Source organism: Heterocephalus glaber, unplaced genomic scaffold (genome assembly GCF_053883595.1).
Source record: "Heterocephalus glaber isolate CG9 unplaced genomic scaffold, H.glaber_assembly_v1.0 deba00001498, whole genome shotgun sequence".
Taxonomy (NCBI): domain Eukaryota; kingdom Metazoa; phylum Chordata; class Mammalia; order Rodentia; family Bathyergidae; genus Heterocephalus; species Heterocephalus glaber.
In genome coordinates, this window is record NW_028258321.1 from 5,031,854 (window position 1) to 5,054,202 (window position 22,349).

Sequence of the window (22,349 nt, forward strand, 5' to 3'; positions counted from 1 at the left end):
CACGAACCGTTGCTGGACGCTAGCAAGTGCCACGGGCAATAAGAACACTGCAGGAGCCAGGAATGGGGCGCCCAGGAGCAAAGAGCTGCCGTGGGGCACAGTGGGTTGCTGCTCCCTCTCTGGGGATTAATCTCAAGGACTTCACACTGAGCTCTATCCCCACGTTTTGGTTTTGGTTTTGTTTGAGGCAGGGTCTTGCTAAGTCTCTAAGTGGCCCAAGCTGGGCTCTAGCTTGTGACCCTCCTGCCCCAGCCTCCCAGAGTGCTGGGGTTACAGCCTGTGCTGCCGCACCAGGGTTTCATTGCTTTGACTGCAGAGCTTCTCAGAGCCTAGAATAGGAGCAGCACCACGTCCCCAGGGTACAGATGCAGCAGCCTTGCCCAGGCCTGTGTGACCCCGCCAACCTCTTCTCCCGGGAGCTCTTAGGGCCAGGGCCCAGCAGAATCCACACGAGCAAGTGCTGTTGTTGGGAGAAGACCAGGCAGGTGGATTAACACACTGGGACCAGCTCTGGCCACGTCCTCAGCACGGGACCCCTGGCTGTGTCATCCCATCTCCCTCATGGGCTCCGAAGTGGGTGAGAGCCTGGGCGCCTCCCCCCGGTCTGGTCTAGCACCGATGCCGCTCTGCCCTCCTCAGCCACAGGGCACTGAAACAAGGCAGCACCAGGTCTTATACTCGCACACTTACGACAGAGCCCGACCTGGAAATTAAGCAGGGAAGCGATTAGGGAAAATAACTAAAAATATCGTTAAGGTTGTAACAGTGTACCATGATAAGAACTGCTTGTTTCTGGAATTTTTCGATTAGGGTTTTTGTTCTGCAGCTGACCATGGTTAGCTGAAGCCATAGAAGGCAAGCCTTGGATAAGGATGCACTGCCATATTTTTTTTGCTTAAATTCTCTTATTGGTACATTTTAGGTATACAGTACATTCACATTCATCATTGGCTGTTTGTACTGCACATGATGGATCTTGGTTCTTATTTTCTCCCCATTCCCTGCCCTCCCTTCCCTATTTACAAAGATTATGTTTCCATTTTTTCCTTTTCTCATATTTTTTTTCCCTTCTTTGCTTTCCCCTTCCCCTTCCACTTTCCCTACTCCTTTGGACCTTTTCTTCCTATTTCACATTATCAGTTATTCGTTTTAATCATTTTAATCCTTATTTACACTTTCGGTTTCTCACACCAGAGAAACTATTCAGTATTTACACAGGTGTGTCCTGTTTATTTCACTTAAGAGGATGGCCTCAGTGAGGATGCACTGCCGTATTTTGTGGCCTGTATGGAGCATATTCTAGGGGACAGAGGAGATCTGTGACTCGGTCATTTTTCTTTAGTGGCTTTGTGTAGTCAGAGTTAAATCCGAGTAATACTCATGACACTGTCAGGTTCACTGCAGCCTCTGCCCACTGAACAGAGGACATCTCCGACCTGGACATTTTCGATCACATGCCTGGAACTTGGGAGCTCAAATTCCAGGAGAAGTCATTTTCTCCAGGAGGTTAGGTTTCCGGAAGGCCTGCAGGCTTCTCACCGAGGACCCGCCTGAGCCTGGGTGCAGGCACAGGGTGGGCCAGGATGGAGGATGGGCAAGGACGGGCAGCAGAGCAGGTCTGAGGAAGAGCTTGCCTTGGCCTCTGGTCCTCCCTCCGTTCCTCCAGCCTCGCCCTATGGTCCCAGTGTTTCCATGGCCTCCCTGCAGGGTCTCCCCGCAACCTCTTCCTCCCGGGATGTCCCACAGCCCAACTTACCTTCCTTTATGTTCCCCAGGCCTAATGAACCCCTCACAACCAGCACCCACACTCCTGACCAGTGGCCCATCTCAGGTAGAAGTCAAGAGGAAGCTCCTGGAACCAGTTTATACTACATAGGAATGCCCAAAAGCCCTCCCCTTTTCTGTAGGAAACTATTCAACCCAAAGGAATCTCATTAGCTGATGAGGTTTCATTTCCAGAAACAGTGGAACGTCCCAGACAGTGGATGCTGGGGAAGACGCTCTGCCTGGGGGCCCCATTTCATTCTTCGACTTCTTCCACGCTCACCTGAGAGACCCTTCCGAGGGATTTCAGGGAGGATCCGGCAGTGCTGGTGGAAGGAGGACAGGGTGGTGGAGCGGCAGCTCCCGCACAGCTGGGTCGGGGTGAATGGGGAGTTGCAAGGGCTGGGGGCAGTGGCAGCTGAGGGAAGGCAGGGGTCTGCTTGGCCAGAGCATTGACAGAGTTAGAGGATCAGGGCCAGGGACTTGGAGAGCGAGACCCTGCCCCCAAGAGATGCGACAGACCTGGGCTTGAATTCCGGTCTGTCATCTACTACACTGGATCTTGAGCTGCTTACCCAAGTGCTCAGTTTCTCATCTGTGAACTGGAGATGATGTAGCCTGCAGCCAGATCTGAAGCTCTTCATCTGAGAGCTCACAGGGTCCCGGAGACCCCCACCTCACTGCCCGTCTGCCCTCTCCTCCCAGGTCATCGACAAGAACTCAGGAGGCTGGTGGTACGTGCAGATCGGAGAGAAGGAGGGCTGGGCCCCCGCCTCATACATCGACAAGCGCAAGAAGCCCAACCTGAGCCGCCGCACAAGCACGCTGACCCGGCCCAAGGTCCCCCCGCCGGCGCCCCCCAGCAAGCCCAAGGAGGCCGAGGAGGCCCCTGCAGATGCCAGCGAGAGCCAGGAGTCCCCGCTGAAGCTCAAGTACGAGGAGCCTGAGTATGACATCCCTGCCTTTGGCTTCGACTCGGAGCCAGAGCTGAGCGAGGAGCCCACGGAGGACAGGGCCCCGGGGGACAGGCGGCCTGCCCAGCCCCGCAGGCCCTCGCCTGCCGCGTCCCTGCAGCGAGCCCACTTCAAGGTGGGCGCATCCTCCGAGGACGTGGCACTGGAAGAGGAGACCATCTATGAAAACGAGGGCTTCCGGCCGTACGCCGAGGACACCCTGTCGGCCAGAGGCTCCTCCGGGGACAGTGACTCCCCAGGGGGCTCCTCGCTGTCCCTTGGCAGGAAGAACTCCCCCAAGTCCGCTTCACTCCTGAAGCTCAAGGCAGAGAACGCCCAGGCGGGACTGGGGAAGAACCACTCCTCGGCCTCCTTTTCCTCGTCTGTCACCATCAACACCACCTGCTCCTCCTCCTCCTCCTCCTCCTCCTCCTCCTCCCCGTCCTCCTCCCTGTGCAAGAACAGCGGTGACCTGAAGCCCCGCTCTGCCTCGGATGCGGGCGTCCGCGGCACTCCCGAGGCTGGCGCCAAGACAGACGCCGACCCAAAGGCCGGGCTCGCCTCCTGCACGCGGGCCAAACCGTCTCTGCGGCCCAAGCCGATACTGAGCCGCGCGGAGTCGCAGAGCCGAGAGAAGATGGACATCAGCACTTTACGGCGCCAGCTGAGGCCCACTGGCCAGGTCCGGGGCGGCTTGAAGGGCTCCCGGAGCGAGGACTCGGAGCTGCCCCCCCAGGCAGCCTCGGAGGGGCCGGGCCAGGGGCCCAGGAGGGGCTCGGCTGACGTCATCAGCGTCTCCTTGGCCTCCGCGTGTGCCCCGCGCAAGGAGCCAGCCGCGGCCGCCTCCTACGTGGCCTGCAGCGCCTACCAGAAGGTGCAGGAGTCAGAGCTCAGCTTCCCCGCGGGCGCCGCCGTGCAGGTGCTGGAGAAGCTGGACAGCGGGTGGTGGTACGTGCGCTTCGGGGGGCTGGAGGGCTGGGCCCCCTCCCACTACCTGGTGCCAGAGCAGCCGGAGGCGGCGGGCAGCGGGCCGAGCGAGGGCAGGTCGGACAGCCTGGAGCAGCTGGAGAGGCGCGTGCAGGCGCTCAACACCGTCAACCAGAGCAAGCGGGCCACGCCGCCTGTGCCCTCCAAGCCCCCCGCGGGCGCGGCGGCCGTGCAGATGAGGAATGGCGTGCGGCAGGCGGCCGTCAGGCCCCAGTCGGTGTTCGTGTCCCCGCCAGCCAAAGACAACAACCTGTCCTGCGCCCTGCGGAGAAACGAGTCCCTCACGGCCGGCGACGGCCTTCGCGTCCGCCGGAACTCCTCCTTCAGCAGTGCGCGCTCGGCAGCCGCTGAGGCCAAGGGCCGCCTCGGGGAGCGTGCCGCCCGTCAGGGCTCGGACTGCCCCCTGCCGCCCAGCCAGCGCAGCTGCGTCGCCGTGTCCCCGGTGCGCCCCAAGCCCATCGAGAAGTCCCAGTTCATCCACAACAACCTCAGAGACGTGTACGTGTCCATCGCGGACTACGAGGGGGACGAGGAGACAGCCGGCTTCCAGGAGGGGGTGTCCATGGAGGTGCTGGAGAGGAACCCCAATGGCTGGTGGTACTGCCAGATCCTGGATGAGGTGAAGCCCTTCAGAGGCTGGGTGCCCTCCAACTACCTTGAAAAGAAGAACTAGCGGAGGGCGGAGGGTCACTCCGGCTGCAGTGCCCGCTGCGCTGCCGCTGGGTGACCAGCGACGTGTACACGAGAGCGGCAGGACAGCCTGGGAGGGGGGAGGACAGCACGAAAGCCTGCGGGAAGTGTGACCTGCCCGCCACTGTCCAGCTGAAAGGCGGAGTGTGGCAGGAGGGGAAGGCGGGGAGATCTGCGCCTGGGAGCCGTGTCGCCCTGTGGTGGCCGCCGATGGACTGCACCCTTTGCCGGGCCACGAGGACGCCCCGTCGTGCCTTTGCCGCAAACCTGGAGAGGATGCGGTTGCAGCCGCCCCGCTTGGCTCCTCTTACCCTGAGGTAGCCCTGGTATTGTCCTATCTGACCTATTTAGGAATTGTTCAAGTTTCCCAGGGATGGCACTTCCCTCAGTGGTGGGCACATAGGAAGAGGCCGCTGGCCCTGGGGCGTGGAGCTGTCTCCTCTGAGCTCCTGTCCCCCGGGCCAGGCCACTGTCAGTGTCTTGTAGTTGAGGAAACGGGAGGTCCAAAGTGCCAGTGAGGGCTGGCCTTAGATGTCCCTGGCCTGGCCTTGGGAAGCGGGCCTGCCCCCCCCTCGGGCACCCCAAGGGGGCGTTCTCCTTGGGCTCTTTCTAATCCGCACAGACTGCCGGGTATTTCGCAGCAGGTGGCTCCTCCGCACGTTCCCAGAGAGGATTGTTCATTTGGGGTGATGTATCAGGCCTCTGGTTTCGCTTGCTCTTTCGAGTTGCTTGGGGTCCGAGGGCACCAGCCTCTCGTGGGACGGGTGGGTAGTGGGTGGGCTTGGTGTTGTACTCTGTGGGAGAGGTCTGTTTCGGTTCTGGTTTCTTGTGTTGCCCTGCCGGACGCCGGGCCGTTTCATTTGGTTTCCACTGTGTGGACAGTGCCGGGTGTGACACTCGCCAGGGCACTGGGGGCTGGGTAAGCCCAGGTCCCAGACTTAGCCACGAAAAACTTCCTGCCCAGCCTGCTGGGGAGGAGGGGTGAGCACTCCCAGAGGGAGGACTGTCACTGAGAGCCAGACACCGGAGAGAGGCAGCTGCCAGGCTGCAGGCGCCCCGGTTCTGTGTACGTTCTCCCTCTCGGAGGGCTCAGAGCCTCACACAGGAACTGTGGAGAGGCAGCCACGGCCCGGCCTGGGCAGAGGGACCAGAAGGAACACCACCAGCCAACCCTTCGTCCTGCTGCCAGTGCCAGAAGATGGGGCCCTGTGCCAGGCGACGGCGTGGTCGTCCACAGAAGCAGAGGATGGAGTCCCCTGTAGGGTCTGTCAACTGCGAGTTGTTCTTCTGTTGCTGACATTCCAGAGGGGACCCTCCAGGAAGAAGCTGGGCCTCCCCAGGACTCCCATCATGGGACTAGATTTCCGCACGTGCCTTTGTTTGGAGCAGAGCAGGCCTCAGAGCAATGGACGAGGGCCGCTTGCTCCTGCAGGGCAGGTCAGCCAGGACCCAGTGTCTGGTGGCCCCAGATCCCAGAGGCCTTGCCTGGGACCCCCGGCCCAGCAAACCACTCACGCCCTTTGTCCCAGGGCCAGGGTGAGGTTGTCTTGTTTCCTTTTGTTTTGCTCATGAGTTTAAAATTGAAATTAGTTATTCTTTTTTGTCTGCTGGACAGTATTAAATAGAGCAGGATGGTGAGTTAATCTGCTAGATTGCAGTACTAATGGTAGTGGTTTAGTGTCTTCATCTTAATATTATTTGTACTTATTTGAACAATAATGATAAAGAAGTGGTTCATTATTTTTTAATTAATGCACTTTAAGAGGGAATGAAAAGCCCAGAGAGCAAAGTGCATTACTTAAAGATGCAGTATATACTTTTCTCATTTTTAAACAGCACATATTTATTAAAAGAAAAAAAGTAATTTATGATTATTTAAAATAAAAGTTAAAAGTAGAGTGACTGTTGGTGAAGGACCTTCCACATGGCTGTCTTCCAGGGGAGGGCCCACGGTCTCACTCCGCAGATGCCTGCACTGAGCCATCCAGTCACTGGTGCCAGCCGGGCCGGGACCAGGCAGGGGCTGCAGCCACAGAGCATCTCTAGGGCCAGCCCTTCCCGCCCCACCATCTGCACTGCCTCGGGCTCTCTGCCCCTGGGATGCCCTCTCCCAGGTTCCCAGTGCTCTGAAGCCGTGGAGTAGTCACTGAGCAGCAGGACTGGCAGGGACCGGGGGGGGGGGGGTCACTCCGTGCTGTCCCTTTCTGTTCCTGCAGCCCACGGCCAGGAAATGACCTTCCCCAGATCGCGCAGCCAGTTCACGGCAGACTGCCCACTGCATTAGTCCCTTGGTCCTCCCCCGCCCCGTACAGCGATCATGTGGTCATCGTGTTTACATTGTGATGTCCAGCCCAGGTGGCTGGGAGCTGCTCAGGCATCAGGGAAAGTAGAGACGCCACCGGGTGACATCGTGTCAGCCCTGCAGTGGCCGGGGATCACCCTGCCTCAGCCTCCGCCCCGCAGCCTCCCCTCCAGCCCCAGCCAGCCCACCACACCACACCTGCAAACCCAAAGAATATTCATACTTGAAGCAAGAAGGTGCATGCCCGTCAGCCCGGGGCGAGAGGGCCTTTCCCTAGAGCCACTGAGCTGCTTTGTGACTTCAGAGAGGGCTGCTGGCAGCAGTGGAGCAGAGAGAGGCCTGGGCTCCGACCCATCTGGAGGAAAACCAGACCAGACTCAAAGGAAAAAAGAACGAAATCTCAGCAGTGTCCAAACCTAGTTTTCCATTAGTTGCAATTGAAAATGTGAAATGACATTGTATTGCTGTATACTGCAACTTTAATCATAATGAGCCCTTCTGAGGTCATTATTGAGGTTTATATAATGCCCGAAGATGCATCATTTGGTGCTTTGTTCTTCCTTCAGTTTAAAGACATTTTTCTTTCATGACAAGGGAAAAATGATGTGCATCTCTCTCCCACTGTGCCCTCTGTCACAGCAGGCCTGGCTGCATTGCCTGGCTCTTCTTTCCACTAGGCCACAGGGCCTCGGAGGAGCCAGAAGGGGACCTGGGCAGCAGTGCTGCCTCCGCCGGGTCTCTGCACCCATTGGCTGTGGCCGGGCTCTCAGCCTGTCCACCCCAGCCTGGCCCCAGAAGTTCCTCTTCCTCAATTCTCCACCCTGACGAAGGCATTATATAGAATCATTGTAATCACTTTCAGATGTTAGAGCAGCGTATTTTACTGGCATTTATATCCATCGCTTTCCTCAGAAAGGCATGTTACCACTTTCATCCTCTAAGGAAAAAGGACAAGGGAATTCTGGCCAAGCATTATTTTCATATTACTAGTACCTGCAGAGTAGATGTAGAGCTATTTAAGTTTAGACCTTGGTTTAGTAGTTTGTTTTGTTTTCAAGGGGCAAAAAAAGATGAAATGGCCCTACTTTTCCTGTTTTTGTATTTAACTAATATATTATTTCTTTAAGGTTACTCACTTCCCCAACCCTCTCCAAATACTTTGCATTCTCAATCAAAAACGAAAACAATCTGAGAGCCAGGAAAAGTGCAATATTACAAGAGGGATGCCAGGGTCAATTGGGCAGAGGAGGGAGAGCCCACAGTGCCGACTGCAGGGCGGAGGGGTGGCTGGGGATCAGAACTGGAACGGATGGAGGGGTCTGTGGGCTTCGATGCTTCAGCCTCTTCTTGGCCCTCCTCCTCCCCTGGCAAGATGGTGGGGTCCCCAGAGGACAGCCCTTTTCACTGTAGAGTGTCGTCCACCCAGAAGAAAGGGATTCAGGGAAGAGGCATGGGCTGTGGTCCCGAGTGGAGGGCAGTCCTCCGGGATCAGTCCTTGCTTTGGTTTCCGTTGTTTGGTAGCCAGCTGCTCTGAGAGACCTGTCCTAAAAGCTCCCAGCAGCCCCCTCACCCCAGTCTCCTGATGTTTGGGCTACAACCCTTTTGATGGACGTTTGAATCTTTCTAAAACTGTGGAACCTCGGTTCAATTTACGGGCAGGATCCCTGGTCATAACCAAACCCGTTTGGACAGTGTGGGTACCCTAAGCCCTGCACCCCTGGAGAGAGCCACCTCCCACAGACCTGCAGCAGCCCTGGGGCTGAGCCTGGGTGACCTGCTTCACCCCCAAACCCTGCCCCACCCCAGCAGCCTCCACTGGGTCTGCCCAGGCTCTGCAGGCAGGAGTCCCCAGCCGGTACCACCCTGGCTCCCTCTTCGTCTGCTGGTGGAGGAAGCCACGGGATGGGAAGTCTGTGAGGGCGGGCGGCAGGCATGTCCTTGCCAGCTCGTCCCCTCCATCTCCGGGACCGTGCTTGTGGCACCAACCGTCTCTGCACAGATGGGGGTCTTTGTGCCCAGGGTAGGACTGGGCCGTGGAGGTGTCTCACTCTCCCTGGAGGAGGTGATCCACACAGCCAGTGTCTGAAACTCTCCATGCAAAGCTCTCTGGAAAGAGAAATGTCCACATCACTAACGAATTACGATTCCCTCACTTTTTTGAGGGCTGTGTGTTGTGTCTGTGTGTGCATTCGTGTGTGTGTGTGCACGCGTGTGTATGAGAGTGCAGGTAATTTCCCACTTGAACTAAATAACATGGGGTTGGAGAAAAATATCGGGCAGGCTGTCTCCACTGAACAAGTCCTTGGCATTGGGCAGGTCCCAAGGGACTCGCAGCTTCTGGGAACAAGTGTGTGTGTGTCATCCATGCACACAATTCTGGCTGGAGAGTGCAATGTGTCTTTTTATTATTATTATTATTATTATTATTATTATTATTATTTTATTATTCAGTTGGAAACTTCACACTGGCATTAACATCTAGCAGAAGCAGCCTAAGCCATCGTCCTGGGCTCCGGATAAAGATGTGGCAGAGAGACTGCTGCTGGACCTGGGAGTGCCCAGGTGGTTACATTAGCTCACCACCCGCAGGCGTCACCCCACAGGCCGACTCCCACCCTGGCCTCCGGGTCACCTGTGTGAGAAGCCCCGTAAGATACAAGAGCACCCGGCCCCTGGGTTCCAGTTTCTGAGAAGGGTCAGGCTGGCCAGGTGAGAACCGGCCCATAGGGCGCTCAGCAGGGCCCGCATGTGCCCAGAGCAGTGCCTCCGGTCTCAGCCAGGCCCTGCCCGTCCGCGCCATGACGCAGGGGGAGGGTTCTGGGTCTTACAGCGCTGGGCTGTCTCGTGCCTGGTGGAGGCAGGCCCGTGTGTGGTGCCCAAGCTCCCAAGCTCTGATCAGAGGCCAGGTCAGTGGCCCAACAGCGCTGGAGCCGAATGGCCCCACTGATTTGTTGTGTTCCCGCTCTGTTCAGCACACTTGAGTGCCCAGGCTGGAAGGCAGGCACGTTGGTGCTCACAGACTGCGTGGAGGGCTCTTCCTTCCCAGGCCTTGACCCCAGCCTGCCTGTGAGGCCGGGATCTGCATGTGACCGCCCTTCCCCTGTGCTGTCTTTCTCAACCCCGTTTGCACCCGACCTTGACAATCAGCATCCTCTCCCATCCTAGCCCTAGAACTTAGTGTCCTTACAGAGTGGGGTCCCAATGCTGAAGGGTCCCACCTTGCTCCCAGTCCCATCCTGGCCAGTGGCCTGGACCTCGGGAGGTGTGTGTGAGAGAGAATCGTCAAGAGCAAAAGGGTGGGCTGAGCACGTCGGAGCCAAGTGAGAGGTATGTTGGCAGAAGGGAGTGTGTGCACGTCCGGTATGGCTGGGGCTTCCCTCCCTTCGCTGGGGAGGCGGCCTCCGGAAGAGGTGTGTTCTCGGCAGACGGCAGGAAAGGTGTGGGGAGGTAGAAAGAGTTGAAGGTTTGTTTTGTCTTTATTGATCAGAAAGAGGGAAGAAGGTGATGCTGAGTGTTTCAGAAAGAAGACAGCAGGCAGGCAGAGAATTTCATGGTTTGACACCCAAGGGTCCAGCCAGAGCTGAAGTTTGGAAAATCCTCTGAATCTGGCCAGAAGCAGCTGGCCAGGGGAGTCTGGTCCTCACTGGCCACAGCTGATTCTCGCGAATGGTTATTGATTTGCTCAGTGCAGCGGGCAAGGGGAGTGCTGTAAGCAAGGCGAGTCTGAGTCAGAGGCCCGTTTCTGCAGGCTCACTTCCATCTTCCAGGCTCCCAGCTCACTGCCTGAGGCCTTCGTGCAGTGCAGAGCTGGGCTCACTTAGCAATGCGTGAGTATGATGGCCACCCCGCGAGGACGCACCGTCCCCAGACTGATGCCTGGGGTCTGTCAGGTCCACCTGGGAGGACAGCCTCACTCGCCGCCTCTCCCTCCACACGAGGCTCCTTTATACCTGCAGTGGTTCCGGCTGCCGGTCTGCCTGCCGTGGGAGGAGCTGGACAGGTGAAGAATGCCCATCGATATCCCCTTCCATTTTGTTAGTGGCTTCTGACCAGAGCACACTACTCTTAAAGAAGGGTAAATGGCTGCCACTCTCGAATTTTCAACTTGTTCTCTGCAACAGGCTTTAAGTCCAGGCTACGGGGTGGGGAATGGGCATCCCTGCTGGTTAGGGAGCGGTCTGCAGCGAGGGCACGGTGGGCAGGACGATGTGAGTGCCCATCACAGGAGCCGCTGTGTGGGCTGCGTGGCTGACTGCACTGGCAGGTGGCGCCGAGGCTCCAGAACTGCTGGAGATCCCTCATGGCACCCCCACGGCCCGGCCAGCCCCTAGTGGGCTCCACGGTGCCCAGGTCTTTTCCTCTTCCCCCTAGCAGAGAAACTGGAGAAATGGACATTACATGCGGTGCAGTCTATGTGAGTGCTAAATATTCCCAGGGTCAATGGTGGTGCTAAACTTTCTCCATGTTTCTGATAGTTCCAATGGTGGGCTTTTCAAATCTCATCACAAACATGCAGTGTCCTGGGAAGGGGACCCAGCCCCTTGGCCTGCCACTTTCCAGGTGTCCTTTATCAGTCTGACGGGACTCTGCAGAAATGCTCTGTCTTGGCATGCTTCTAGACTGTAAGATTTGGGTTGTTTTGTTTTGTATTTGGTTTATGTTTACATGCATCTTGTATTTCCCTGAAAACTAAATAAAGTTTTTGGCCTTTTTTTTTTTTTTTGGTACCGGGGATCGAACTTGGGTCCTTGAGCTTGTGCAGCCGGCGGCGAAACCACTGAGCTAAATCCCCGGCCCATTTTTTGGCCCTTTTAACTGAACAGAATCACCTCATTCTCCCGGACACCAGAAAACTCACTCACCTGGGAGTTCATGACCCCAAAGGCAGCACAGACCCCAGAGTCCCAGGGCCCTCTGCAAGGACATGGGAGGGGAGTTTCGTCCCCACTGCTGTTGCCGAGAGTCAGGCTAAAGAGCCCCAGGCCCTCCAGGAGGCTCTGGGAACCACAGCCCTGGTTTCTCTGCTTGGCCCCAGCCTCCCTGTGCGGGGCTCCTGTAAGCAGGGCGGGTGGCGCTGTAGAAGGTCCAAGGCCAGGCTGAGGCTGCGAACCCAGAGCACCCTCCCAGGAGAGAGCATGGGTGGGCAGGCGTCCCGGTGCCCTGCAGCCTGGCCCTCCCCCTGCCCAGTTCCAGCGCTGCCTAGACCTTGGTTCGGGTTGGCTGTCTCCCTGCACCCCCAGATTTTCCCACCAGCCAGGTGCAGCACTTAGCACATCTGGAAAGTCCCTTTAAGAGTCCTTGCCTGGGGAACCACCCAGGTGCACCTCAACCAGTGGGACCACCTGTGGGCCATCAGCAGCAAGTCACAGTCCTAGCCTGGAGGCTTCCTTTCCCCCTGCTGCACCACCCAGCTGTGGACAGGTGCCAGCACCTGGGTGGAGGGCCTGTTCCCCCCCCCGCCCCTAGGTGGCGCTGTCCCCTCCACGGGCTCCATTGCCAGGTTGGGCCAGCTCACCCAGGGCCTCCCACAGACCTTGGGACCTGTGGCCACCCAAAAAGCAGTGGCTCCTCCCTCCAAATTTACAGCCCCCCCCCCCCCGGCATCCCTGGCCTGCAGTCCAAAGCCAGGTCACCCCAGCTTCTCCACCCCCAACTCCAGGAGTCTTCTCTGTCCCCCCACCCACGGATGAGCGCCCTCCCAGCTTCCACACGCAGCACACAGCCTTCAGGCTGGTATGAAATCACCTTTATTCACATCACAGCAACCCGAGCTCACAACGAGGCATCAACAACCCAGCACTGACAGAATGGGTGATGGCTGCTTCTCTTGCCAGGGGCCAGGCAGCCCCTGCACTGGCGACCTCGTCCCCAGGACACCCCTCCTTGGCTCCAGCCTCTCACAGGAGTGCCACGCTGTCCTGCCCAGCCCCCTGAGGCTGGCACACTGAGGCCTGGCCCAGAGACCCCGTCGCATCGCACCCTGGGCAGCCCCACTGAGGAGCCCCAGAGCCACCCCAAGAGCCTGCCCCGTCCCAAACAGCCATGTGGCACAGGGGGACCTGAGGTTTAGGGCTGCTGCCCAGCCAGGACCAGAACTCCATACCCTGCTTGCCAAGGGAGGGGCTGGGAGGCCAGAGCCTCCTGCTGCATGCTGGGAGCCAGGCAGCAGAGCCCTGCCCAAGAGCACTTGCTGCCCTCCGGAGACGGAGACGGGTCCCCAGGGTGCGCTTCATGCTCGGCATGACCCCTCAGCCCTGGTTGCCAAGGAGACAGCCTGCTTCTCTGAAAATGGACACGATGTGCTGGGCGCCTCCCTCCCCGGCCCTCAGGCTGGAGCGCCAAGCCAGGGCAGGGGAGATTTGGGGTGGCAGCCGCCTCTGCCGCCACCTTCACCAGCTCTTCTGGGGCCCAGGGACGGGAACTCGCAGGAGCAAAGCCCAGGAGCCAATAAATAAATAAATTAAAGGAAAGGGCTGCGGGTAGCCCAGAGGAGCCCCGCCCCGCCCCGCCCCGCCCCGCCCAGCGCCTCGGGGCTCTTCTACCTCTGAGGGGACACAGGCCCCAGGGCAGCCGCAGTGCTGCTCCCACAAGCCCTGACCGCCACACCCAAGGGCAGCGTGGGCAACAGCACCCAGGGAGATGACTGGGCCGGGGGCTGAGCCCAGGAGGGGCTGCCCAAGACTGCCCACCCACCCATCCCGGAGGCTCCGCTGCCCGGGGGGGAGAGGCCTGGCGCCATCGCCATGGTGAGGAGGAAAGGTCGGAGGAGGGGTGGCGCAGGTCGGAGGGCTAGACGGCAACTGCAGCCCGCCTGGGTTCTGCGGAGAGACTGCGACCTGCTCAGGGCTCAGGGACAGTCGGCTGAGGGAGCCCAGGGAGGCTAAAACCCAGTCCCTCCCCACTGCCCCGGCCAGGGGCTCGGGCTCGGGCTCGTCTGAGTCTGCCCACAGGAAGGTACACGCTGCTAGTTCTCACCACACGGACGACAGGGACCGAGAAGTCCGCCCTGATGGGGAAGGTTTAGGACAGGCTGAGACCCCAACTTGAGCCTAAATTGGCGCACAGGGAGGAGCTGGGGAGAGCGCAGCTTCCGCCCGCCCTCAGGAGTGAGGTGTTCCTGCCCCGCTGCCCTGCCCCTGACCCCTTCTGTGCTCCAGCCTTCAGGGGCCTCAGATTCCCACGTTTAGTGGAAAAGGAGAAAGAGTTGCCAAGGTGAGAAGAGGGCCTGCTGGCTTGCCCCTCGGCTAGAACTGGGCTGAAGTCTGCAGAGGTGGGCGCGCCGAGTGGGCGCCGCAGCAGGCTAGGAGCTGCGATAGGTCTTGATGATGTCCTTGATGGGGCGGCGGCAGATGGGGCAGCAGGCATGGAGGGCCTTCTTGAGGCGCAGGCCGCAGGCATAGCAGAGGCACATGTGGCCGCACGTGTAGATGACCGTGTCCACCGCGTGTTCGTAGCAGATGGTGCACTCGTCGCTCCACTGGCCCACGCCCGGGGTCACGGGGGACTCCGGCAGGCTCACCGGCGAGTCGGGGGCTGTCCCTGGAGGCAAGGGCCACCATCAGGGGAGACGGCTGGTGCGGGCAGGACGCCTGCGCAGAAGCCTGCCCCCACGCGTGGGAAGAGGCGGAGCTCAGCGCCCGACTCTGCCGCCCGGACCTGACCTGGGCCGGCAGCTGTGAGGCAGCGAGGCAGGCGCTGCACCGATGGGAGTCTTCCAGGGCAGCCCTCTGCTGAGCTACCATCGCCCTCCCTTGTGACGTCAACAGAAAAACAAGCCCCCTGGAGAAAGCGCAGGGAGGGAGGGAGCGGGAAGGCCAAGCCACGGCCTCCGAGGCGGGGGCGCTGGGCACTTACCCCCGGCAGGGCTGCCCAGAGGCCCGGGGCTGCGCGGGCTGAGCAGCAGATCGGAGAGGTGGCCACCCGGGGCGCCGGGCGAGGTCGGCGTGGAGGCCGAGGAGCTGGGCAGCGACGGGACGCCCCGCTCAGCCAGGACGGTGGAGCCTGCACAGGAGAAGGGTGCTGGCCACCAGGGCGGAGCGGCCCCGGGCGAGGGGCCAGGCCTGACTCCGTGGCTGCCCAGCAGCCAGCACAGCTCACGGGGCGATACTCCCCCTGCCCTCAGACACTCTCCCAACCTGCCCTTACCCCGGCCTGCAGGTGCCCTCGCTGAACACAGGACTGAGCCACCAAGAAGCCCGGGCTGCTAGGCCTCGGTGCCCCGGCGTCCAGCTCTGTCTCTCCAGTTGGACCTGGACCTTTCTGAGATCTGCAGGCCCGGCCCACCTTCGGCTGCCCCAGCCCTCACAGAACACAGCACAGGAGCCAGTATTCCGGGAAACCTCACTACTATTACTTCTAACCCATGCAACCGCGTTATTATTTCTAGGCACATAGATAGGGTTTCTCTTACTACGTTAATATTTCAAGTCAATTAGCTTCTTTCAGAAATACTTCCTTTACTTTTCTTGCCTTATTGCACCAGCCAGCATCTTTAAAACATCTCCAGCTACACGAGGCATCCCTATTATAGTTCTGTCTTTATTGAGACTATTTCTAATGTTTCGGCAATAAATGTGTGACTGGCTGCAGGCTTTGTGGCACAAATAAGTGAAGGTGGTATCTTTCCACTGTTACTCACTCAGGGCCTCCCCAAAGCCAGGCTTCCCTCTGCAAGGTCAACCAGGGCGCTGCACACACTGCCCAGCCCGTTCTCCTCGGGAGTCCATGGGATCTCCCGGCATCACGTGCTGGTGAGATGCCCAATCCTCCCAACAGCTCCAAGCACCCCGTCAGCAGTACTGGATTCTGGGTGCTACTCTTCAAAATCCATCCTGGTCCGCACACCTCCAGGGACAGCCGCGCCCTGATTTTTTTAAAGTTCTCCTTTGTCTCAGTCACACGCTGGCTGCTGACGCCACCTCCTCTTATGGAAGTCCGGAAGTCCCTTTCCCTGAGAGGCACTGCCTCACTTCTTGCCCCTCCCATTCAGTGCTTTCTACTTCCTCCTAATTCTCCCCCAGCCTGCTTCCTCTTTCTTCCTGCTTGATTCGGCTTCCCTTAGTTCTAGCTTCTCAGCACCTTGCTCGCTTCTTGTTATCCCCTTTTTATTTTCCACTGCAGCTGCACCTGGTCTCCTCCCAGCACAGGAAGTCCCCCATTGATTCTATCTGCTTACACAAGCGCTCCACACACTCACCATCACCAGCATCGTGCCACACACATACCACTTACTCACACGTGTCTCCAACCATGTGCCAGCCTCATGGAGCCCTGCAGGCTCACACACCCACAGGCATCATTCCAGCGATCACACTCCAGGGCTAAGGGCTACAAGGGCCCGAGGCTCCTCCAAACTTGGCTAAGCATACTTGCTTTAAAAAGTAAAAATAAGCTGGGCATGGTGGTGCATGCCTGCAATCCCAGCACTTGGAGGCTGAGGCAGGAGGATCACTGCAAGTTCCAGGCCAGCCTGGGCTACATAGTGAGTTCAAGGCCAGCTTGAACTGCATAGCGAGACCCTGTCAAAAAAAAAAAAAAGCAATTTGGGGCCATAGCTCAGTAGTAGAGCATGTTCCAGCCTAGCATGCTCCAGCACCAGGCGAAGAGAAAGAAAAGCTCAGATACCCAGAACGTATCCAGAGTCCACAGGACTGGGACCTCTGGTGGTGGGATCCAACGACCTGAGCTTTGAGGGGCTCCACATGAGGCTCATGAAGCCAGCCCAGCCTACCAGGCCTGGTCAGAGGTCCCTCAGTGGCAAAGCAAGGGCCTCTGCTACCGGGGCCCCCAGATGTGCTTTGTGAAAGAAGATTCCTGATCAAATTCATTTGGAAAAACTGTACCCCGCAACCACCACCATCCTGGAAAGACTCACACCACATATCAAAGGCTCTAAGGAGCCCTGCAATAGGAATTCCCCCGCTCCCCTTCTTCATCCAGCGTTTCCCAGACTTCAAAACCACAATGCCCCTCTGCAAAGGCCGCCTGTTAACGCCCCATAGAACAATGTGAGACACCAGTGTACAGAAACCCACCTCTCCCAGTCTGCTCCCCACCCTGACCCCTGGAAAGGAAGGCCCCGAACTCTGAGATCCCTATTTTACACACACCCGCACACACCCAGGCAACACCTGCAGACACCTGACTCCTGACACACCAACTTGTCTCTTTTTAGCCCCATGACCACACTTAAACCCAGATTCCTTTACTCTCATTGTAGAAAAACGGAAATTGAGCATCAAAAAGTTCGCTGCTGGAGGAAGTCACCCCCCACCGTTTAGGCAGTACTGGGGCTTGAAGCCGCGTCCTTCCCACTGAGCTACAGTCTCAGACCTTTTTCTTTTTTACGTTTTCATGTTTCTTTTCTTTTTTAAGACAGGGTCTGGCTAATTCTCTACGTTGCCCAGGCTGGGCTCCAACTTGCAATTCTCTTGCCTCGGGCTCCTAGGGTGCTGGGCTTCCAGGCGCGCCTGTGGGTCGGGGCGCCCATGGGAGGGGCCTGCGTCCTTGGAGGGCACAGCGGCCCAGTGCGGTCCGAGCTGCCCTGGGCGCCGGGGGGGGGGGGGCGGGGAGCGGGGGCACTCACCGAGGATGCGGACCTGCGAGATGGCGCCGTGCAGGCCGAAGAGCATCCAGAGCGGCCGCGAGACGTCCACGCACAGCTGCATGCCCGCGGGCGCGCCGTTGTGGCTCAGGTGCAGCTCGCCGTCGGCGGTGACCACCAGGCCCAGGATGTCGCCGCTGTGCAGCGGCCCGGGCACGCGGCACACGGCCCAGAGCTCCTCGCGGTCAGCCAGCGCCTCGGCACCGCTGGGCAAGTCGGAGGGCCGAAGGGTGCCGGGGTCGCACGAGGTCACGCCCCAGGAGAGCGCACCGGGCCGTGCTCCACCGGACCGCGTGACCTTGACGAAGATGGTCTCGGCCACGCGCACGGGCCGGCTGGTGAAGACGAGCGCGCGCTCGTCGCGCCCGTGCTCCAGGCGCGCCACGGTGTGCTCATCCAGCACGCGGAGGTGCGCGCCCGAGCGCAGCGCGTGGAAGCGCAGGTCGCCGTCCAGCTGCGCGGGCAGCGCTCGGCTGTGCTGCGAGTTGAGCGAGTTCTGCGGAATCGGGCAGCCGGCGGCCGGCGCCACCTCGTCGGCGTCGTTGCCTGGCACGTTGAGGTCGCACAAGCTCACGGACAGGCGCGCGTCGTCCGCCTCGCGCCGCAGGGACGGCCGGCGCAGCGCGGTGAAGGAGCGCGGCCGCAGGCAGTCGGGCAGCACCAGCTCGCTGTCTGCGGGAGGAAGCGACCGTCAGGCCCGCTGGGCCCTGGGACACAGGTGGAGGGCAAAGGCGGGAGGCGGCCGCAGGCAGCTGACTATGCCCTGGGACGAGGAATGAGCTGGGCGGGACCACGTGATTGCTCCTGAGTGTTTGGAGCCCACGCCGACTTTTCGACGCTGCTACAGCAAGCATGCGCAAGACTTAGGTTTCCGTGTTCTTGTTTGGTACTGGGATTGAACCAAGGCCCTCGCGCTGAGCTAGGTCTCCACCGCTTTTATTTTTCCGCACAGGGTCGCGCTAAATTGCCCAGGCTGGGCTTGGACTTGCGACCCTCCTGCCTCATCCTGCCAGTGCGCTGGGATTACTGGCGTACGCCACCACGCCCAACTAAGAATTTATCGTTTTTTCTTTTTTTGTTGTTGTTTTAAGTGCAAGGCCTAGGTTTGGTCCGCAGCAACTTCCCCTGCCCTTCAAAAACGTTTTCTTGTGTTACCCCGGGGCCCTCCTTTACCCAGCGCTGCTGCAGTGAGAGCTTGTGACGCCGGAGGCCACAGGGAACCCCGCCCACCTGCTCTTTGCGCAGGGGCTCGTGTGACCCTAGTCCCTGGAGTTGCCTCTGCCACCTGAAGACACCGAGGACACACTCATTCATCCGGAGGTGGCTCTGAGAGTGAGGCAGCTGGAAGTCAGGTCCTTTCACTTAATCACACAAGTGATACAAACTCTATTTTATAGAAAATACGATGCAGCCAAAAGAAAACCGTCTCTCTGCACCCACCCCGGGGAAAGCACTTTTTTAATGTTTGGATTACCACCTTTTAGCCTTTTTAAAATGTATTTTTTGGGCTTTTGTTTTTGTGGGGGTTTTTTGGTACCGGGGATCGAACTCAGGTCCTTGTGCTTGTGCAGCAGGCGGCGATACCACTGAGCTAAATCCCTGGCCCTTTTTTGGTTATTTTTAAGGCAAAAATTGAGTTATGCTATGTAAACACCAAGAGTTTTTAATGTTTATATTTAATAAATCTCTTTGGAAATGTGATAATGTTGACCTGTCTCCGCAGAAAGATGCACATGCGCACTGGTTCGGCGGCAGCTTCGGGCCCTCAGTGAACCGAGCCAAGCCATCTGTGGAGCTGGACTCGGGGCTAAGAGCCCCACTGCCAGGCAGTTCCTTCCTGAGCAGCGCACTTCCTGTGTCCCGACCCCTCTGCCTGCCAGAGCTGTTTCCAGCACTCATTCCTTGCATGCTGTTACAGGCCCTGCACCCCTGATGAAAATGAACACCACCTTCCTTAAAGCTCTTCCTCAAAGCAGCCCTTGAGGCGGCGGCGTGGCAGCCACGGAGCAGATCACTGCCGCCGCCCCACCCCCACCCCCACCCCCACCCTACGGCAGCGTTCATCACTTCAGACCCTCCTTGCTGGCAGACGCTACTGCAGCGTTCCCACGTCACCTGACTGCTGCCTCCTTGGAAGGTTCTCTCAGCGCCTCTGGGTGCTGCCTTCGGGGACTGGACGAGGGCGGCAGGAAGGCTGGGGGCACTGGTCTGGTGGGGACGGCAGAGGCAGATGCAGCTCCGGCCTGGGGGACACCCCTTTGAGTCTCCCCGTTTTCACCCACCCGCCCCGGCCCCTGCAGGGATTGTGTTGTCTGGGCCCCTGAGGTCTAGGCACTGCCCCTCCCCAGCCTCCTGCTGCTCTGGAGAAGCCTCCTGGGGCCTGGGTTTCCCGGTTCATGTGGGCGAGAAGGAGGGAGCCAACTGGAAAATGCGATTCTTCCAGAGAATTGACTCTGTGACAGCGATGGCGCAGAGGCAGGGCTATGCGGAGGCAGAGAGCAGGGGACCTGCCCAGCAGGAAGAGCGGGACCGTGGTGTGGCCTGCAGAGAACCTGTGGCTGAGCCTCGGGGATTCCAGAGGGCTAGAAGAGGAGGAGCAAACAGCAGGGAGCAGAGGAAATCAAGGGGCTCAGAATGTCCAGCCAGGCTGTGGCCAAGGCTGGCCACGTTTCCTGGGTGGGGCTGGGTGTGAGCTCTCCAGGGCTCCTCTGCTGTTGAAGATGCCAGCCCCTCAGTGTCCATGCCGCCTGGACAGGCTGTTCCATTGTTGAGCTAACATCTTTAAGAGTTTCCTTCCCTTACACTGTAATCTACCTCCCCGTATTTAATCCACTGACCTCAGGGAATACGTGGTACCCACACACCTTTCCCCCTTTTAGACACTGAACAGATCCGGACAGGGCTCCCGATGTCCCTTGGCCATCTCAAGGAACAGTGTGGCTGTCAACGCCACTGATGTGTGTATGGTACTTCTAATAATGCAGCCCAAGAGCACTTGGGTTTTCTTAGGAACCAAAGGCCGAGTACTGGTGGGTAGGACAGGAGGGAGTAAAGGCCCTCTATTTGAGCTCATCAGCCTGGGCTTGAATGCTGGCTCTGCCCATTTCCTTGGGCCAGGGCTCTGTGACCTTGGAAAGTAGTTTACCCTTGTGAGGTCTCTCTTCAGCAGTGAGATCTGTACCTGTGGGCTCGTACAGTCTGTGTTCCGAGCTTCCCCTTGGAAGGGGCGCTGGGACAAAATGCAGTAAGGTCCGCTGGCACCCAGGAGCATGGGTGCCTGGCCCATGATGACCATTAGGTAATAATGACCATTCATAGTTGCTAAGATCAGCCAGACCTAGTGGTGCACACCTGTAATCCCGGCACACAGAAAGCTGAGACCGTTCAAGGCCAGCCTGAGCTACATAGCAAGACTCTGCGGTTTTGTTTTGTTTTTTTGGTACGGAGGATCGAACTCGGAACCTTGCACTTCCAAGGCAGGTGCTGGAACCACTGAGCTAAATCCCCAGTTCCCGACTCTGCCTTTTAAAGAAGCAAAGCTAGTCAGTTTGCATTCCACACACCTCAGAGGAATGGGCCCTGGGGAGCCTGGTCCTGGTTTCGAATGTCCAGCCCAGCACATGGCTGGCCACCTTGGGCAAGCAGGTCCCTGTAGTCTCTGATGGGTCACCTGGGAATGGGGCAGGGGCACCTGCCTAGAGAAGCTGAGGCCAAGGTCCGGGCTAGAGAGGAGCCCCCGGCACCCAAAGATCTCTGGTGACGCCAGGGTTAGCGTCTGCTCAGGTCTCCTTGGTCACCCAAGGCCAGGCCCACCTGGTGCTTTTGGAGCCCAGTGTAAGACCTTACTGCAGCCACGATGGTCACCTAGGGAACGCCAAATGAAGTCACTGACTGGAGACCGGGAAGCAACAGCCCTAAGTGGAGGTCAGAGGTGAAGTGAGGAAAGGAGAGATGACGAAGAGGGGCGCAGAACGGGCCCCTGTGGCCTTGCTTGAAACACTCGTGGCGCTGGGAGGGCTGCTGGGAAAAGCTAAACGGCCCAAGTCTCTGGGGCCAGAGCCAGCCCAGCCATGTCCTCTCCCCCTTCCCCTCCAGTCTGTGGATGCTGGAGCAGCTGTAGGGCCTGGCCAGCTCCAAAATAACCTGCCCGTCAGGGGGCCCAGCTGCACTCCCTGAAATAGACACAGCCTGGGTGGAGCAGAGCCCTCTGGAGAGGCACAGCAGCCGCAGCCTGGGCACAGCGAGGCCACAGGGACAGCCAGGCCCATCCAGGGACAGCGTAGGGGGCCAACCTCTGCCCAAGACTGCACAGCAACCTGGACCCCGAGCAGCGGGGCAGCCCCATGTTTGGAAGCAATAAGTTAGCTAACCAGTGCTGCAGACACAGCTACCCTGGGAGGTGTTTACGACAGGCCGGGGTGGCACAAGGTCGCAGCTGGCTCACCATTTGTCCCCTCTTCCGGGATGGCATTTGTCAGCCTTCAGCTCCTGCCTATGCTGGTGCCCAGCGGTGGCTCTACAGGTACTTTGGGCCAGAGCAGAAATAACCTGGCCCTTCAAGAGCAGGGAGCCCAGTGCCAGAAGCTTCTTCGCTTACTCACTGACCTACTGTGTGCCCAGCCCTGGGCAGGGCGGGAGAGGCCACCAGTCCAGCCCCACCCACCAGGAGCCAGCAGGAGGGGACATTGAATATGATTTAGGTGCGAGAGTCTAAGCATTTGGGATTGGATCTGACCTTAGAGGAACAGAGCAGTTAAGGAGCTAGACAATCCGTTGGTCCCTGCCAGTTCGCTCAGCCTTGGCTAGAATGCCCCTGAGAACAGGAAGCTCACACCTCTCTGGCTCCCAGCCCCATCTCTGAATAGCTGGTTTGATTTGGTTTCTTCTGGTTTTCAGACAAGGTCTTGATATGTAGTTCAGGCTGGCCTTGAATTCACTATGTAGCCCATGTTGGCTTCGAGCTCATGGCAGACCTCCTGCCTCAGCCTCCAGAGTGCTGGGATCACAGGCATGCACCACCACACCCGGCTGAATCACTGACCATTGGAAA

At 58.8% G+C, this 22,349-nt stretch overlaps 2 protein-coding genes and 1 long non-coding RNA gene across 11 annotated transcripts in view; 1 reads left to right on the forward strand and 2 right to left on the reverse strand.

Moving 5' to 3' along the window:
• Sh3pxd2a (SH3 and PX domains 2A) overlaps positions 1 to 11,408 on the forward strand; it is a 193,779-nt gene extending 182,371 nt beyond the window's left edge. For all 7 annotated transcript variants that reach the window (XM_021245689.2, XM_021245687.2, XM_021245688.2 and 4 more), the window contains one exon: positions 2,470 to 11,408. In XM_021245689.2, the coding sequence (XP_021101348.2) occupies positions 2,470 to 4,377 (1,908 nt within the window). In that variant the 3' untranslated portion in view covers positions 4,378 to 11,408. The remainder of the gene's footprint in view (positions 1 to 2,469) is intronic.
• LOC147825484 (uncharacterized) lies at positions 511 to 2,472 on the reverse strand. The gene is made up of 3 exons (XR_015440702.1): positions 2,287 to 2,472; positions 2,048 to 2,090; positions 511 to 1,852 (listed from the first exon to the last, which is right to left on the reverse strand). It is a non-coding gene; the product is annotated as an uncharacterized LOC147825484 (long non-coding RNA).
• A 1,019-nt stretch (positions 11,409 to 12,427) lies between the features above and the next one.
• Positions 12,428 to 22,349, reverse strand: part of Neurl1 (neuralized E3 ubiquitin protein ligase 1) — a 61,814-nt gene continuing 51,892 nt past the window's right edge. For 2 of the 3 annotated variants that reach the window (XM_004866484.4, XM_004866485.4), the window contains exons 4-6: positions 17,282 to 17,971; positions 14,551 to 14,697; positions 12,428 to 14,235 (exon numbers count right to left, since the gene is read on the reverse strand). In XM_004866484.4, the coding sequence (XP_004866541.1) occupies positions 13,997 to 14,235; positions 14,551 to 14,697; positions 17,282 to 17,971 (1,076 nt within the window). In that variant the 3' untranslated portion in view covers positions 12,428 to 13,996. Of the gene's footprint in view, positions 14,236 to 14,550; positions 16,215 to 17,281; positions 17,972 to 22,349 lie in introns of those variants that run through there. The other variant, XM_087185848.1, reaches the window with a different exon arrangement.